Source organism: Sebastes fasciatus, chromosome 21, assembly GCF_043250625.1.
Source record: "Sebastes fasciatus isolate fSebFas1 chromosome 21, fSebFas1.pri, whole genome shotgun sequence".
NCBI lineage: Eukaryota > Metazoa > Chordata > Actinopteri > Perciformes > Sebastidae > Sebastes > Sebastes fasciatus.
The window spans coordinates 14628003-14648136 of NC_133815.1; the positions used below are offsets into that span (position 1 = coordinate 14628003).

At 39.1% G+C, this 20134-nt stretch overlaps 1 protein-coding gene across 4 annotated transcripts in view; it reads right to left on the minus strand.

The window, feature by feature from the left end:
• Positions 1–20134, minus strand: part of cntnap2a (contactin associated protein 2a) — a 393831-nt gene that overhangs the window by 53276 nt on the left and 320421 nt on the right. For all 4 annotated transcript variants that reach the window (XM_074622116.1, XM_074622115.1, XM_074622117.1 and 1 more), the window contains 2 exons: positions 15503–15659; positions 10472–10599 (listed from right to left, as the gene is read on the minus strand). In XM_074622116.1, the coding sequence (XP_074478217.1) occupies positions 10472–10599; positions 15503–15659 (285 nt within the window). The remainder of the gene's footprint in view (positions 1–10471; positions 10600–15502; positions 15660–20134) is intronic.

Sequence of the window (20134 nt, forward strand, 5' to 3'; positions counted from 1 at the left end):
GATTGGTTGTTTTCTCCGGTCTGCGTCGGAGCATCGGAGGACACAGAGGCACATGATTTTTTTTTACTGTGAGGATATAGTGACAGTTTAAAAAAAATAAAGTTCCATCATATTTGTTCAAAGTTACCAACTGCAGCTTTAAAAGCAAGGGAAAAAAGTTAATTCCAAAAATGTATTTACCAAAGGTCTATAAAATGAGTTTGATATGAACTGAGCTGCGTGCCACACCAAACAGCCTTGGACGACAGACAGCCCATCCATGTTGCTATAGCCTCCTGTGTGCATTTCCCTATATATAGCCATTTCCCTTATGTATACAAATGTATAAGACTTACAGTACATAGAAACAAGAAACTAGAAAGCCTTTTAGGAACCTTGTCAATGTTTAGCGAGGTGCACTTCAAAGACAGGTGGTTTTCTTGACAAGCCATTCTTCGCCGTCTAATTACTTCTCAAGGTGACGCCAATGCAGACATTTTCATCCTGTTGTCACTTCTTCTCCTTCATGCCCTTGGTCTCATTGTGTGGTGCACTATTGTAGACAATACAGCTTACCCAAGAGTATCTCAGATCTACTTTCAGGATGTATATGGCCTCTGTTGCTGAGCTACCCGATAGTCAGACGCTTCAGAAGCAGAATAATGGTTGATTTTCTTTCTTCTTTCAAAGTTTAGACCAAATGTTTTATGTACTCAAGAGTCTTCAGTTGCTTGGTGGTGGCCTCCAATATGTCCTACCCCAATGCAGCTTACATTAAACCACTATTTGAAAGACTTCACATTGCTTACAAGGACTGAGTGTAGCATACAACTAAAAAAACATAGCAAACCAGCGCTGTGTGGACAAAACACTGCTTTCTGGATGAGAGAACGGCCATCAGTTAGCAGCATTTAATAATACAAAACCCAGCGAGTGCCCACGACCCACATGCTGATTGAGGACATACATGACACAACAATTGACACTTTGTCAACATCAGGCGTGTACAGCTTTTATGCTCTGGTTTGTTGATGCAGTGACCATGGAGCTTAGAATAAAGACCTTTTCAAACTTGACAACATGAACACTGTAAATGGGCTCCTTTGTATTTCCTGCTCCATTGTTTGTTAATGCAGTAGCTGACAGGAAGTAAACTTGGACCAAAGCTGTTGCCTTAGCAACAGAATGACAATGAAAGGGTCTATAGCAATGACTCGAAGTTTTCAAGGAGGAAAGAATGGGGGTATGTTTGATGTATAGTTACTTGCTGTGTCTCAAATTGGATACTTCCATTAGTACACTTCCATGTAATACACTGTTCACACTATGTACTTACTTGCCTAGTGTGTGAATTTCGACAGGGTAGTAATATAGGCTGTTGTGTACTCACAAGAAGTAAAAATCACGAGTGTAACCAAGAAAAACTGAGCACATCTGCAGCCACCCCAAACTCTTATCTTTTTTTTTGCCCTTCAGATGTTCTTCACAGATACTGTAGATGTTTCTTTACCAGCATGTTGTGGATATCTCTTGGACCCATCAACTCATTTGACTGAAGCATGGTGTTGCATAAAACACTGTAAACAGCTGCTGACCTCTGGATCAGACCACAGGGACCGCAAACCCACTGAACTGTTGAGGCTGACATGATGTGAGATACAATTTGAGGTGAAGTTGGGGTCTGGAAGCCAACTAGATGATTCATCTGTCTATGCTTGACCAGATGGGTTATGTGCCAGTACCAGCAGATGGTAAGGATGACTGACTGCTCTGTCTCAGGTCATTAACAAGGACATTTTCAGGCACACACACAAACAAACACACATATAAATACATGTGCATACACTTTGAAAACACAAATGTATGTACACTGTTGGCTACAGGCAGAATAGACTACACTTACTGACACAATAGCTCATGTTAATAACCTCATCATCACACATACTGCATGTACATTACACACAGTGTGTGAACTGGATTATCACTGTAGTTCGTGACATTCAGGATCTCAGGAGCATTTATTACTGTTTACTGGAGCAAACATGAGCTGTGCAATCTCATTTAACTTTTCCACTTCCGCTACTTCTTCTGCTGCCTACTTCAGGTGTTTTATCAAAGGACTAAGAATAGTTTCATCTACCAAGAGTGACAGCAGTTTCAATTTTGAAGGTGATGCACATGTGCCCTTAAGGGCATGGCTGAGTTATCGTTGTTCAAAACATAACACTTGAACATATATAGAAAACGGAAACGTGTGGGACTGTGGCACAACACGCATCTACTTCTTCAGTGCTCATTTCTAAATTGCCATTGAGACCTGGGTTTCATCTCATCTGCGTGCAATTGAGCTTTCTGATGCGAGTAATTTTATGGTCTAGGTTCTGTATTTTTACAGTAAATATGGCATTTGAAACTTCAAGTAATTAGTTTTTGTCTGTCATTGGAGACCTGCGAAGCGGTAATCAATCTCACTGTGTAATTAAGTTGCTTGTCATACATTTTTGGCATTAACCTTCAGAGATGTAATCATATACATGGGGATGTGACAAGAAATACAGGTTTATCAAAGACAGAAATGAAAATAAGTTTAATTGAATTCTTTATTTTCTTTAAATTATTTCTAGTGTATAAATAATCGTTAGAGGGAGGAATACATATAAGCTGTGTTTTTTTCATTTTAATTTTTTCATTTAATGCTATAGTAAAAACTATATGAACATGTTATTTTGGGTAAAAACATCCACCAAGTGGTACACACATGTCCATATCCATACTATATGATGGGGATTAGAAACAATCTTGTAATTATCTTTGAATTGACCTTTCCATTTATAGCTTTGTTCACTGTTTTTGAGTACCTGTTTGGTCTATTGAATCATTAAAATGTCGGCAGCCACATAGGGAACAGGGTCAAGGTGGATGGGTGGGTCTAAAAATACCGGCCCTTCGCCCAGGAGACCAGCGTTTGTGTCCCCTGTGGAACCAGAAGTTAACATTGATGTATTTGTCACATAACTTATGTACTAAAGTAACGCCACTTCCGCAGTTATTTTAACCCAAACCACAATCTTTTCCTAAACCTAACCAAGTACATTTTTTTCCAAAACCTAACTAAGAAGTTTTATTGCCTAATCCTAACCATTCGATCTTTTCCTAAGCATAACTAAGTCATTTTATTTCCTAAACCTAAGGAAGTTGTTTCCTGTAAAGATAGAAGTTTATTTTTTAAAGGCTGTATGCATGTAACGAGCGGAAATTGACACGTGTTGCTGGACAGTCGTAGGAAATGGAATGAAAACGGAGGATTAACTTTTACGTAAGATAAAAGAGAATACGATGACTTGTAATATCATGCATTTACAATATCAATGTAAAACGGAAACATCATTTTTACATGTTAGCAGAAAGTTACTGAAGCATGGTCCAAATGTTTAAAAAAAAATTGTTTTATGTATACCACACATCCATAATTGCTCATTCTTACTGCAAGAAGACGCCAACCACCATAGTTACAGTAAACCATGTCCAGTGACAAGCTCAGAAAATAGTCAAAGTAACAGAGTAGAAGACTAAAATGAGGATAAAACACAAATGGACTGCGGATTATGCACCAGATCTCCTTAATTTAGTAAAAAAAACAAAAACAAAACACCAACAACAACAAGAAATAGTTAAACTAAAAAGTACTTGTGTTACAAATGGTATTTTTAAAATCAGGCTTTTACCCACATTTTTACATTTAGATGTTCCATCTGTTTACGCCTAAAATTCACAATGAACAGATAAACTCACAGACTTTATAAAAACAAAAGTAATCAAGCCCTAGGTAATGCACACAAGACCCTAAATGTCTTAATGACAAATCAATTACAAAGACATTATATGTGGGCATAGGGACAGTGACTAATGGGTACAAACCAATTTTGAACTATCATAGGTGACCCTTGTAAGCTTTCATTTGTGGTCAGTCATGAGGCCGAGCATGTCTCATGGCAGGTGCATTACATTATAATAATAGCACATACTGCTTTGCTTCATTCGCTGTCATTTATTTTCATCCCCATCTATTAAAATGTCCAAACCCTTTTAACATCAATAAATGGGACTAATTCCTCTCTGTCTGCCTGCGACTGTATAGGCTGCCATTAAAAGTAGCCATGGAAATGGGCTTCATTAATGCTGGAGCACGTACACACACACAGAAAGTTGCACACATGCTTGCTCTTGCGCCCACCACAGAAAGACAGACGGAAACACACACACACACACACAGACGCGTGCACATGCGCATACATACACACAGTACCTCCTTACTAAAACTTTCCCTGACTGCCCAAGACATTAGTCATTTGCCTATGAAAACCCATTATATGGCAGCCAATCATCATTGCTCTTACTGAGACAGAGCTCCATGCAGAGTATGAGAAGCATCAATCATACACGGAGTACCAATTCACGTGTGAAATTTTTAATATATGTTTAATATGCCTTAATGGGCCAATATATAATGTATTCTCCTTGTTCCGGTGTCTTGGCCAGCACTATTGCAAACATACCTCAAAGTCGTCTTCATTTTAAAGTTAGTTTGTTAATTTGGTCACTCAATATGAAAGAGGATAACTCTCTTTGTCTCTCACACACACTCACACACACACACATAGTGGATAATAGAGTAATACAAAGAGAATATGGCTCTTTCCAAGTGACAGAGGGATCCATCTTTAGTAATTGTGTCTGCCATACTGCTACATGATAATGCCACACACACAAACAGATGTGATGTCACGGGTCATTAAATCATGGTTTGTTTGTATGTTGGCAGCTCCGTGATGAAGGGACATTAGTGAGAGTGGCACCAGATTGGTGATGAGGGGACCGTGATGAGGGCGACACCGGTGAGGAGCGAGGGCCAGGTGTTCTGTCATGTTCCGCACCCTCGACAGAACCAGGCCACTTCCTGTCTCCCGGATGAAAGGAGGGACGGACTGAGAATTAAAAATCTATGAATGAGAGTAAACCATATTCTTAGATATATCCCCTTTGTGGCTTTAAATGCAGCACAATCTATCTGTAAAACACGCAGTATGCACATATCTGCACTCACAGTCCACTGAGATCGCATAGCTCCACTCTATTATCCCCTTTACTATGAAAAATGAGCAGTCAATAGATAATATATGAAGCATTATCATCGTAATGATCACGCTGCCATGCACTGAAGATTAAATCCATGTTTGCTTTTTCCTCTCCGCAGGATATTACTTTCCACAAAACCTCGCTGGTACTTTTTTTACGTCCCACAGCAGATACCGACATTACTTCCTCTATGCTGTTTTAATCTATTTCGTCTAAGGAGATGGAAAAAGTAAAGAGAGAGCATGAGGGAGGCAGAGGCAATCTCAAAAGACAAAACCACTTGATAGAGGAATTCATACGATTCTGTTCTGAATCCTCTCGATGGGTAATACATATGGGAAGTCGGAATCAGACTGACGCTGCTTTCACAGCTGTGGTTTAGTTCCAGACTGAAGAAAAACATGATGCATTGCCTTTTACTGTAGTTGTAGTCTGTTTCGTGTTCAGGTCACAATCAGGAGGGATGAGAGAAAAGACCCCTGAAGACGCCTGATGCATATTAAACAGACAAATCAGCTTCTTGGCTTCTGGCGGCCTCCAGAGAGCCTCCGAACAGATTGTACTCTGGGCCGCAAAAAGACTTAAGTGCAACACATGCCGGCTGTGTAGCGTTGCGTCAATTGACACCAATAGCATACACCAGACGCACCATACAGACAGAATTAGGGCTGCACAATTAATCAGAATTTTATCGAAATCACAATATGGCCTACTACAATTTTCAAATCGCAGGATTTTATATACTTGCAATATTTGTTAAATGCAAAATATGTGTCAAAATGCCATCTTAAATTAAATATTGTGGTGCTGCAGAGATGTCTTCCTTCACATCATATTCTATAGGCTTATGAAAACATCTTTAATTGGTACACATCCGTGCAAAAATCACACCATAATCATTTTAATGTTTTTCAATGAAAATGAGAATAATGCTGTAAAAATTATCATTTCTTCTGAAATCGCAAATCATATCGCAATATTAGTCAAAATAATTGCAATTAGATATTCAAAATCATTCAGCCCTAGACAGAATAAGCAGTTAACCCGGGGGTGCATATATTATAAAGTTGCTGCGTCAGCCCGCGTCATCTTCAAGTTGTCTTGCACAAAGAAAACAACGGTTGAGGGTGATTTTCCAGACCTACAGCTACTGAATATCCCCTTGTAATGGGAGCTATTGCTTATGGTTTTGTGGCTTTACATCATTACAACAAGGTTTCCATTATCTATTTGACTTTTATGAGTTTGTGTGAAAGCCCACTCAGGTTCAGAGTGAGAAATGTTTAATTTAGCCAAGTATAACAGATGCTTCAGGAATGTGATGCACCTAATTCATGCCGACCCAACAGAAAAAAACACACACACTGCAGGACTGACACGCCTCAGGACAAAATGAAACAACACAGGCTCACGAGTTAGGAGGAAAGAGAGGCGGTCAACGTGATGGAGCGGCAGAATCTGTGTGTGTCTTCCAGTTGACCCAAAGTCCCACAGAGAGCAGTGTGCCAACACTGATTAGAAGAATGGACAGGAAACAGCAAGGATTCTCAGGGTGTGTTAGTGTGTGTGTGTGTTTCTGCAGTAGCCTGATCTGATATCTGATGTTTACCTGAGAAACAACCAAAACTACAAAACTACCAGATAAAAGAGAATAAAAGGATAAGAGGAGTGTTTAGAGGCAAAGTCTCTGGATAGAGTTCAGATACCTTTATCTGGCCACACACATACATAATCACAAATTCATGCCTACAGACACAAAAACACATGAAGTGCACTTAAACCACACACACAGTCATTTTTCACCGCAGAAAGACAAGTCAAGATAAAGCAACTGTTTCTCTGAATGATCAGCACGATGTGAGTATGAGCAATGTGTTATTTTCCCACTCAAACGTCGCCCCAGAATAACAATGTGCCCAATTGTACTCCGCTATGCATGAAGTGTTTCCTCTTGTTCTCTCTCATGATAGCTATTAATTAAAACCCCGTTCAAACCATCAGCAACAAATTCTAATCATCAAAAGAGGTTTGTTACTTTCCAAAAGTTTGGCTAACAATGTCTGAATGCATTGTACACTAACACATACTGACAGTGTTTCATTTCCGCTGGGATTAGGGATGAAAATAGATGATTTTTGTAAAAGAATAAACTCCTCAAAAACTGAACAATTGCCACCACCTCACTAACTGTACAACTGTACACTTTCATTAACTGTAAAGTGATGCAGAGGGTGTGTTTGCACATTCTTAGATCTATTTTAACATTATGAGTGTTATTAAAGGGACTGTTTGTAACTTCTTACACGTATAAATCACCCAGGTCGGTGTCCCATGCGCGTTCGCATATGCACGCTTGCGTGTGGCTACGCTGTTCAGACTCAGACTCCAACACAAACGACACGGAAGCACCAAAACCGCAAAGTTATATCTAGTGAAGCCCGTCTGTTAAACAGTGTTGGCCGCGGTCGGAGGACACGGGGGAGACCGTAGCTTTGGTCTCCAGGGCCGGAGTCTCTGCTCCTCTGCCTGCCTGCCTTCACTCAGCTCGCTCCTCTTCATGTGCCGGTGTCTCCCTTCGGCCGCGGTCGCGAGGCTGAAGCAGGAAAAGCCAACACTAGGATCAGCATTGATTCATGGAGAGACCTTCGTCTGGTCAGCTAACATTACTGCCAAGCAGCTGAAATATAGAGTGATATTGTGGTTTTAGCTGGCGTGTGTCGCCTCACTGTTTTGAGCGATGCTCGTTCATGTCTATGTAGAGCGAGCACAAGCGCGAGCCCGACGCTGACTTTGGTTGACTTAAAGGCCACAGGTGTCGCTGTTAACAAGCATTTCTGATTCTTACAAACAGTCCCTTTAAGTGTGGTGCAACCATGGCAAAGGTGGGGCATTCTTACAGCAGGGTGGGAACGTATTTGGAAACTGTCTACCAACGAGATAATCACTATACCACCATACCACTTTGTGTATATCATTGCTTGAAGTGAGATTTTCTTTTAATGTGTAGGCCTAGATAATATAAAAGTTTTCAAAGCTTAGTTCCCTTTGCAGCTGCAGTGATCAGCACACCATGCACCTGTCACTTGAAATAGCCAGTAATTTAGGTATTCAAGTGTAATGTAGCCAGCTATCATTCTAAAATGTATAGCACTATATAGCTCACCAGTATTACACAATGCTTTCAGTTTCTTGCTTTCACATACCTGAATACTAGGGCTGTCGTCGACCAAAAAAATTATTAAAATTACTAACACTAGTATGATTTTGTCGACTAATCGATTAGTTGATTTATCGACTGATCTGTAAAACTGAATTCCTCCACAAAGAATCACACAAAAGCACCACTTGCTGCCCTACTGAATACAGTAGAACAACTGAAAAAAGACGCTGGCACTCAAAAAAAGCATGCTATATGTACACTCAGTCTAAGAAGACATAACTGTTGTAGGGCACAGGGCATTGGCCAAAACCCTGAACATGTTGTCCTACATTATCTCGCTGACATTCAGAGAAGAGGATGTGTCATTTGGAACCTATAGAGAGCCCAGTACCAATCATATGTCAAAAGTTTTAGTGTCTACCAATGTTCCTGACTGGCGTGCCTACACTTGTTATCATAGGTTATTGAGAGAGCAATATTCTCACAGCTAATTTACTCAGTTTTAATACAAATAACATTACAGTCTGGTTTCTGGCTGCTTCCCTGTATACGAGGCATAAGAGTTCTCCTGAGGATCACAAATGACCTTCTTTGGATAAAAGACATAGGGGAATGTTTCGGTCTTTGTGTTCCATGGTCCATGCAGTACTACTTGACCTGCTTTAGCAATGTGTTGGCATTTCAGACACAACACTACCATGGTTCAACAGACATCATAGAGCTATCCGTATCTTAATAGGTTAGACAACCTTTATCTACAACAATACTGTACGCCCTAGTGACCTTTGTTGTAAGCTCAAACTCATTTTCTCTATAAAGTCTTCCACAAAGTAAAATTATCACGTTATAAACCCAAAGTCTGCTCAAATGCAATTAACTGTTTATCCAGGAATTTTCTAAGACTTAACATGAAATTAACAAAATGTCTTTATTCTCCCCCGACTGTTCAAAAGCTACACACAATGTTAACAGAGGGATTTTAATACGAGGCGAGCTGTATTAAAGCGACAGGGGGTGTTCTCTTGATTCAACCTTTGATGAGCCCTTCACAAAGGTTATGCAGTCATGCCTCTACAACCAACTGTCATTGGGTCACATGATAATACAATTAGGCCATTGCCACTGCAGCCCTCCTGCCTCATTCAAAGGTCCCTTTTATACCTACAGCTAATCCAGAATGCTCACACTAGTCTTCATTTTTCAGTGCAGGCGCCCTTTAGGGTTTGAAGTTATTTTTAAGATCTTTCTGATCATTCTAAAGCACAGTTTGATTTAGCTCCTGGCTACATTACTGACCTTTTTGCTCGCTTTGAAGCAGAGCACACCCTGACAACCTCTGGCAGGATCCCTCCTGTGTGTATCAACTTAAATTACTTCTTGAATGTCCGATTCAATCATTAATTACATTTACAGCACCTTGCAGCTCATGGGATTCCTGCTTTTTCACCTCAATATTCATCTTCATAATTAAGCTTGTTGGTCTAAGCCACAGACTGTAGTGGATGTAATCACCCATTGGTTTGTGGACTGCCGTTTCAAAGCCTCGAATTTCACATTGCCCTCTTGGTTTTTGGTCGTCGCTATCTTGGTTATTTGCAACCAGAAGTGACATGAGAGGGTGGAGCTAAATACAAACGAATGCTGAATAAGAAAACACACTGTGAAAGGGTTAAAGTTGTAAGGCAAAAACACGGACAACTCCCAAACTGGTCAAAACCGTGATAGCGACCCGTCAATCACAAGGTAGCCACGCTCTAAAGTATACCCTGCTTTATGGTCTTTTTGACTCTAAATGGGACCATAATTTACTAAATGAACATCATGCTGTATTGAAGAAGACTTGAAACTAGCGATGGAAACCATAAACTCATGTTTACAATGTTTACTGAGGTAATAATTCAAGTGAGACGTAGGGTTTTCTCATAGACTTCTAAACAATCAGACTTCTTTTTGCAACCAGAGGAGTCGCCACCTGCTGGCTATTAGACATAATGCAAGTTTAAGGCACTTCCCAATTGGCTTCACTTTTCAGACCCCGGAGTTGCCCTCTGGTCTAAGCCAATCATCAGTCTGGATTCTGAGATGGTTACATATTTTGCCAAGCTGCCCATCATTCAAAATACTAAAATTGCAGCCAAATGTTGCATCAACAACTCCAACTTCACACTACATATGTATCCATGACGCAACACTTACTATCTCCTTGGCAACGGAGTGGTCCAACAGTTAACTTAGCCTCAGAGCCCGGTCTGTTGGTGTCACCCACGGCAACCTGGCTGACTGGCAGGTGTTCTTTATAAACCAGGAGACCAGTATCTTCTCTCCTGTAGGATGAGTTGAAAGAAACAGACAGAGGGAAGAAGAGAAACCAGGTTAAACATTGTTTAGTCTCTTCACCGTGTTTTTTTTCTATCTGCAATTTCTGCACCTTTTGCGGTGTAGAAACCTTCTTGTATTTTTCACATTTGTGATTATACGGCTACATTATTCATAACTATGCAAATACGGCTTTCCTAGAGTAATTCCTTGGCTTTGAGGGAATACCCGTAGTGTGTTTATGTGCAGCCTTTATAGTTGTCAAACAGATTCTGAAATGAAGAAGGGAAGGCTAATGTTGAAGATGGAAAATGGCCCCTTATATGTGAAGCAGAGAAATAGTGTTACGGAAGGAAAAACATGTACGACAGCTAGCTATATGTATATCATTATATTACATAAAGCATAGCAACTGTTCATACTACAGTACTTAATATACAAATATGTATATCGGAGAATATGCATTAATTGTATGGAACTGTAAGCACACTTATAATATCTGTAGCAGAGGCATTGTTCACAGGCATGTAAATATATACTGTATGTATGTTTCATATATACTGTTAGACATTGTGCAAGTTGTAGTATAACTACATATAAGAAGTATAACTAAACATAACTTGTGTTTTGACTGTTTATGTGTCTATGTGAGCATACATTCAGAAGGTAGTAGTGTATATTATATGTGTGTATACATAAATCTATGCGCATATGTGCATCCTTATATTTTTTGGGAAATATGATGGCTACATGAGTGCAATATAACACATAGTCAATGTGCGTCTACAGTACTTGTAGTACATAAAATTATATTTTACTTATATTACTTACTGCTTTTTACTTTTATGTCTTTACTTACTTTAAATATGTGTGTGTGTGTATACAGTACTGTATTTGGGTATGTGTTGTTTTTAAATAGGTGCATATCTGTATTTTTCTTTCCTTTCTTTCCTCCAACTTTTCTTAATAATATTTATTTTCTGTTATATAAATATTCTAAGTTACTGTGGCAACTATGTAAACTAATATAACTCATAAATAAACTCCTAAAAAACTCATATAACTCATAAAACAAAAAAAAATATGACATTATTATTATTATTATTATTATTATTATTATTATTATTATTATTATTATATATAAACAGATAGTTTTCTTTTTTTAAGTTTAGAAATGAGAGGGAAAAACACAGGCCAGTATACATGTTGCATAAACAAAATGGTTAAAGGATGGAATATGTAATAAATAAAATAGTGACTAATACATGAATAAATTGTCAGTCGATTGATGCATGGATGGATGGGTGGGCAGATGGAAATATATTTACAGTAATCTATGGATGAGAAGCAGAGCAAATCAACAAAATGAATCAAACAATCAAAAGGATGAAATCAACTGATAAAATTATACATATATAAAATATTACTTTCTCTTGTCATCACTAGTCCACTGATAATACAACAACAATACAAACATTAAATATTTAAATCACAGCCTTTAAAGTGGAAATGAGTTTGAAATGTTCTAAATTCTTCACATAACTATTTGATTTGAATGATTTTCCATTCATTGTTGTTTGGAAATAAAACAGTAAGATCTCATTTATGGCTTTGTGTACGCATGTGTGCATCTGTGACTGTGTTCATACGTGTGTGTGTGTTTCTATGTGCTGCCAAAATATGGGTAATGAGTGGAAATAGAGTTGTATGGGTAATATTTCATAAAGTCACTCAGCCAAACAATGAGACATTAATGCATACATTATTAATGGAGGGAACCAGACAGAGTAAGACTTATTTGTAATCTCATCAGTTTTAGAGATGAGGAGGGAGACATGAAAGTAAATGAAATCTCTCCTTCTTGCTAACACTCAATTACTCACAGACAAACATACAGCATGTACACACACATGCACACACCCACAGACAGCAACACAACTGGTTTAATGAGAATATCCATCAGCTGGCTAAAGGAGCTTTGAAACACAAACTGTTGATTCTGGAGGCAAACATCCCTCTTAAATAAACGCAGCATTGATGGTGGCATTCATCATTCAGTCACTTTGAAGTTAGACACCTCATCAGACTGCCCAGCTGACAGATTCATGCAAACACTAGCATTAGTAGTAGGGACAATTTTAGCTTCAGAACAGTGGAAATTGTCCCATCAAAAATTCAATGGGTATGACAGATTTCACTTTTAAAGAGGACCTATTGTGCTTATTTTCAGGTTCATACTTGTATTTTGGGGTTCTACTAGAACATGTTTATATACTTTATTGTTCAAAAAACACTTTATTTTTCTCATACCAGCTGTGCTGCAGCGCCTCTTTTCACCCTCTGTCTGAATCACTCGGTTTGAGCTCCTGCCCCACCCTCCTGATTGGTCAGCTGTCCCACTCTAATGCGATTGGTCAACCAAACCAAACTTTTCGGACTCTTTTCCAGCTCTGCTTGAACTTGCTTATTACTGCATTTATACTGTATATTTCAAGAAATATTCTCATTTAATTCTTATTTATACCATTCTGGCATTTATATTTAACACACTTAATAGATCCCACTTCTCAGCATTTTCTATTTACTTATTTGCACTGTGGTTATATGTTATATATTGCACGTCTTAATACAGATATTTGTACATATTTAATATTTCTTATATTCTCATTTCTTATTTCTAATTGTATTACTTACTTATATTTCTTTACATATATTATGTTTATATTGTAGCATTACTGTATCTACATAATTTACATGTTCCATACTCTTTACTTCTATTTTATTAAATTTCTTTATGTTTATATAACAGCTACTGTAATGCTCCAGTTTTCCCCCCTGGAGATCAATAAAGTATTTCTGATTCTGATTTCTGATTCTTTGTTTGAGGGCGTGCCAAACTAGCTGCTAGACAAAGTTTGTTACTTGGTGACATCACCACGTTACGGAAGAAAAGGCGGGACTTCAAGCAAGGCATTCCGGCAGTTCAGGAGCAGTGTTTCTGTTGAGGAGAGTAACTCAACTTTGGCGTGGACTTTGGGCTTTGTATCTTTGCATCTTTGCAGACCTTTTACATGCAAAAAAAACTATTTAACACACTAAAGGAAATGGGAAAAAGCACAAACACATCATAGATCCCCTTTAAGTTCAGTTGATGATTCAGTTGAGTCTTTGAGGCAAGATGTTCTGTTCTTTGTGGAGGTTATTCAGGGATTCAGAGATGTTTTTATACGTGAATGCCAACCAATAACAGAACATGTACTTATTAAAACGTAATAGGCACTTAATAGACTATTGACCTTTACAAATTTATTTTAAACTGACATTATTCTAGAAGCAGTAGCACGTCTGAAGTAAAAGCTTTGAAAAACATTTAATACTGTTTAAGTAAAATAGAAATTCCTCTGACCAGCTGAGAAAATCTGTGGGTGGGTTGAATGACAAACACTCTTCTGTCCCTGAAGAACCTTTGAGCAACTCATTTAACCCCTAATTGCTCCATTGAAGCTGTTTTGTGGCTGACAGTAAAAGACTAGTGGTTATACAGAGCAGAGTGAGAATCTTTAATTCATACATTTTATCAAGGTAGTTAAAAAGCACAAACGTCTTAATTGAATCGTGCACTGATTATTGATTGTAATTACGGTAATTGACCGTTTACTAAGCCCAATACCCCTTGGTTATTGTTGCCATGCCCACTGTATGTGCAGTGTGCAGTTTACAATAACGGTGGCAGATTAGTACTTTAGTGGTCCTTGACTGACAGAAATAGACAAAAGCAGCTTCTTATTTCTACCATAATCAATATGGTCTGCACTCTCACAATATTATGTCATAATGTTAGTCCCCAAGGTTAGAACAGAACTAGGCAAAATGCTTTTATATATGCTGCCCCTTCTCCCTGGAATAATGTACAGACGGACCTGAAATTATCCGAGCTGATTACTATGGGGGAATTCACGTTAAATGATTGAGAAAATAGCACTCTCTAAATTTGTCACTGAAAATTGTTTTAAAATAGAACTGTTTTATGCATTATAACTGTTCCTTGTATTGCATATTGATAACCGGATATTGTGTTAAATTACTTGTAGTGTGTGACAGTTGTATTTGTCTGCTTGTATTGTTTGTGTTTATTGTTGTAACAATGCTGCCTTCATGGCCACGTCTCTCTTGCAAAAGAGATTTTAATTTCAATAAGACTTTTATCTGATTAAATGAAGTATATATATATATATATATATATTGCAACACCGGCTAAGACTCACTTAAGGTGGACTGTTAAGGTGGACCAACTATTCTCCTTTAAGCCGCTCCTCTGAGTTTTGCTCAACTTTTTATTTCATTTTTAATATTTATTTTAACGGTTTAACCGATAGCATTAATCGGTAAAACTTCTTAACTTCGGTTAGCGGTTAAATGGTTAATTATTAACATACCTAATACTAATGTGAAAATGTTCAAACATTTCACCTGTACAAGACAAAAGGCTTTTAGGATGAAGACTAACCAATGTGTTTGACAAATCTGAGACTATTTCAGTTAATGCTTTTGACTTTTAGACAGTATGCCATATAGAGCCTCTGATAACCCAGATGTAATGTGGCATTAGTGATGGGGCAAATCTCCACAAATGGAGTAGGATGGATACAGCTGGGTGCTCATAGGAGCATTAAGCAGAATGATGTAAATGACAGATGTGCTGACTCAGCTGTATGAATGTCCCTGTATGACCCGCTATGCTCCACTGCAGTGGGCGGACTTGGGTGTGATCGAAAACTTTTCACTGGCAGCTGTTTCTGCAGACTTTAATTAAAGTCGATGCAAAACTGAAACATTAGGGAAATTAATCAATACAACACAAATTGTTTGTGCTCCTGCTGAACTTTTTACGCGGCAGGCAGGCTGACTTACCATTGTTTGTGGTCGGCATCGCAGTTGCAGTCATACTTGGGGTCAGTGCAGTTCCTGTCGATGCCACAGGCACACTTCTGGATGCCGGGCCCTGAGCCCCCCCAGTAGAAGTGCTTCTCGCTGCCCCGGCCCACCCACCATGTGTAGGGGGTCCCATCTGGGGAGGAAACAAAGACACACACAAACAAAAAACAATGTGTAAGTTCCTTTCAAGAAAAAAAAGCAGTCCTTACTGGTTTCTGGCTGAATACTACAATGTTCACTCACAGAAAAGAGCAAACTTTTGTGAAGGCAATTAAATTGTGTTACTAAACTGTCCAAACTCCTTCCCATTGCAAATGATTAATTGTTAAATCATTCACTGTTTGAGGCTTTTGTCGCATTAATGTGATTTATATTGACAGCAAGCAGCTGCATGGTGAATGTAATTCATTTGCTCAACATGTTTTACACAGCTGGATGGTAAATGCCTTTGAGACAGGCGGGCACACTTAGTCATAGATCACACCTGTGATTTTAGAGATCTACTAAAACACAGATTCGGTGCATCATTTGCATTTATCTTTTTTGCATTGTTATGTGTGAATCTGTGTTTGTGTGAATGTAGGTACTTCTGAGCACATCTGTTGACACACAAACACCTTCGTGTGCATGTGTGCGTGCGTCGGTGTGTGTTTTAATGAGCGGATGAAAGGTGAAGGATCGACGCTTTTCAATAAGAAATGTAATATTGTTTTGTTGGCCTTGGATAAACGTATTCTGGGACGGGACGGTAACTAGGCAGAGAGATAGGTGTCAATATTTCGGTGCCTGGAAATACATCACAATAACAGCAAGAGAGAATGAAACAATATTACATTTCCCTCTTTATTCCAGGAAAATAAGCTGCATTGTCAATATCGCTTTGTCAAATTCTTTCAGAGACAATGAAATCTCCTGAGCCGCATTTTTTACAGGAGGGGGATTGAAGCTGACTTTTGATGCAGCACAATTGCATTGAGAGGTGATATACTGTACTGCATTATTGCACTTTTTTATTTTCTAAACTAATCTCCAGGAGGAAGCTACGGATGTGCCTGTGTGTTTATATATATTATATGTGTGTGTATGTGTGTGTGTCTGTGTGTTTGTTTGGCCTTGGTGACCTGTGGGTTTATTGTCCTCATAAAGAGAATTAGCCTCATCTCTCTTCGGGCCACTGTTCAGACAAGCCATTGTCAATAGGATTAACACTGCCTGCACAAGAGACTTCACAATCCTCTGCCTTTGTGTGGACACATATGTGTGTGTGGGTGTGTGTCTGTTTGTGTTGTTGCACTTCGATACAAGTGAGAACCAACTTTGAAATTAAGACCTTCACAGATAGGTCAGCAAGGTCCCCAACCACAGCCAGCTAAGCTGAGCCCCAGCCACCCGAAACGTCATGCATCTTGCCCCCCAACCCAATTAGCGAGTGTCATGTCATCGTCCTTGAAGCTGATCTGCGGCCACTTTTCAAAGTGAATGGCAAGGGGGTGCAGTTATGTTGCCTCTATGTCTTGTATAACTATAGACATGAAACTATATGAGGAAAGCAAGAAACTATGATCAGTGAAAAGGTTCCAGCACCATACATCCAAAAAGATGCTACTGTATACTGTAGATAACAAAAGCAACTTAAAGCACCTGTGTGTGACTCCTGCTGGCACAATCTCTAATAGATACAAAATTGCATAAATACAAAAATAAATAAATAACTAATGGACTGTCTTGCACTAAGTATCAATTTTCAAATGTGGGTACATCAGTGTGGTCCAGTGGACAACCGCCGGGTCTGAAGTGCCTTAAACTTGCATCTCTCTAATAGCCAGCAGGGGGCGACTCCTCTGGTTGCAAAAATAAGTCTGATTGTAAAGAAGTCTATGAGAGAATGACCCTACTTCTCACTTGATTTATTACCTCAGTAAACATTGTAATCATGAGTTTATGGTCCCAATCGCTAGTTTCAAGTCTTCTTCTATACAGCATGATGTTCATTTAGTAAATTATGGTCCCATTTAGAGTCAAATAGACCATAAAGCAGGGTATGCTTTAGGGCGAGGCTACCTTGTGATTGACGGGTTGCTACCACGGTGTTGTCCGGTCTGGGAGTTGTGTTTTCATCTTAGAACTTGAACCCCTTCAGTGTTTCCCACAGGGTTTTTGTGAGACTATGGGGGGGTGGAAACATTAATGGGAAACATTTTGGATGCCTAAAAATGCCCTTTTCAGCGTTTGGTTGTACTTAGCTCCACCCTCTCGTGTCACTTCTGGTTGCAAAAAACCAAGATGGTGACGCCCAAAATGCCAAACTCGAGGCTTCAAAACCGTAGTCCACAAAACAGTGGGTGATGTCACGGTGACTATGTCCATTTCTTATATACAGTCTGTGATCAGACTCAGTAATGTGGTGCATCTGATCACAAGTCACATTGAATAGACAAACAGTCTAGTGTGTGAGCCAAAGGGCCCAAGTAAACAAAAGCATGCCGTGTGCAACAGTGAGTGAACGCCCCAGAAGTCTCATTCTCTCACTTTCTGCTTGGCCTCTCACCAACCCTGCCATCTCATAACACACCCGATTTGAGTCTTCACTCTTCTAAGCTTTTTAGACAGGTGGGGAGCAAGTAGAAATAAGATTGTTTTCATATAAAAATTCCAACTTGATCCTTTTCATAACCTACTTTTCAGGATGAGTAAATAGAGTAAGACAGAGGAGAGGAGAGGAGAGGAGAGGAGAGGAGAGGAGAGGAGAGGAGAGGAGAGGAGAGGAGAGGAGAGGAGAAGTGGTGTAGGAGTAACAGCAGGGCATCAGGTGGAATGGGAGCTATGTATTGTGCCAGTTTAAGTCTCCTGTGTGATTCAGTTCAAGCTCTGCCAAAACAAACAACTGAAGAGTGGGGAGTGAGGAAGAGGGTGGAGGGGGAGATGAGAGAATGACAGCATGGATGGATGTAGATATGAGGGAGGAGAGATGGAATCGTACTGGCAGAGAGTTCATATGGAGAGCCGTTGAGAGAGGCCACTGCCAAGATGGGGCTCAGCAGCATGTTTGTGTGTGTGTTTGAGAAAGACAGTTTGTGTGTGTGTGTGTGTTTGGGTGTACTTAAGTCCTGGGTAATTATCAGAAGTCCCACTAGAGTAAGATTAGTCTTAAGAGTGGTAGCTGCATGTGTGTATTTAAATGCAACATTATATCAGACAAGAAAACAACAGATGAAGCATTTCTGGTTTGAACTTGTTAAAATACTGGAGGAGTCTTGGTGGGGCAAAAAAAATATTTTTTTTAAAGAGCAAGGGATTAACTGGTAAAAGACAAACAGATTTTTGTAAAATGAAAGCAGTGAAAGAGACAGATGTATGCCTTGTCTTTGGGTATTGTAGAACTGCTCTGTTGCACCATTTACCACAATAAAGGATCACTTTTACAGGTTCCATTTACCTACTTTTGACCATCATTGCTATCAGTAATAATAACGTTGCACTCAAGTTAATTGCTAAGATCTGTGAGTGCGGCAACATTTTTTGTTGAAAAGAAGCCAGATTGGGCAACAGACACAATCAGTATCCTCATATAACAGTTTGTGTGATATGTTACACAAAGTTATTCCTCACTTTTCGTGCGTTTTCCTACGAATGTCCAGCAACACGTGTCAAATTCTGATTGTTACATGCGTACAATCTGTTCAAAATGAACTTCCGTCTTCACAGGAAACACTTTGGTTAGGTTTAGGCAACAAAACTACTCAGTTAGGTTTAGGAAAAGATTGTGGTTTGGGTTAAAATAACTACGGGAAGTGGTGTAACTTAAGTATGGAAGTCACGTGACAAATAAGCGTTTGCCGCTCTTTATTCTTCCTGGTTCACGATTACAAGGATTACATACAAATTGATTTTGTGGGACATATACGAATTAAAGTGCATTACGAACAGTGTATTAGAACAGCCTGATCAGTAATATGATCATACAGATTTTAAACAGGCTATAGCCAATATTATTTGTAAGACAAAACAAAGGCGAAAGGTAAACCCATGGTGCAAACCGTCCGTTGTAAACATCCTTCATAGTTGCTGTAGTTGTGTGCACACAGATATCCTGTGCCATGAGATATTGTTACCTTTTTGATTTAGTGATTTAGATCATTTGGATAATCATCTGTTCATCCGACCCTTGTGTTTCTTGCCCTGTTTAACTGATGTGATGTTACAGTATTCCTGTTCCCAGGAACAATAGTAAAATCCATTAAACCTCAACAGATGAATAAATCAAACACGCCGAGCAGATTTCTTGTCTGTTTCATCTTTATAATCTTACTTTAAACGTCCTTCCTTATCCCTTCCTTGCTCTCTCACAGCCAAATTCCCCAACAAACATGTTAAATGTTCACAGGAGAGGAGGGAACGGACATGACGGATTGATAAGGCCTGGGGTTGTGTTCCTCCTCCGTCCTCAGCGACAGCCACACAACACTACTTATTGTGATGGCTTTATCTATCTGTTATTTCAACCTCACACCTACAGACACACACACCTATTTATCTCCCTTCTTATCCAGAGAGGTTAATATCTACATCTTCATCATGTCTGCTGTATTTTGTACAGACACTCATTCT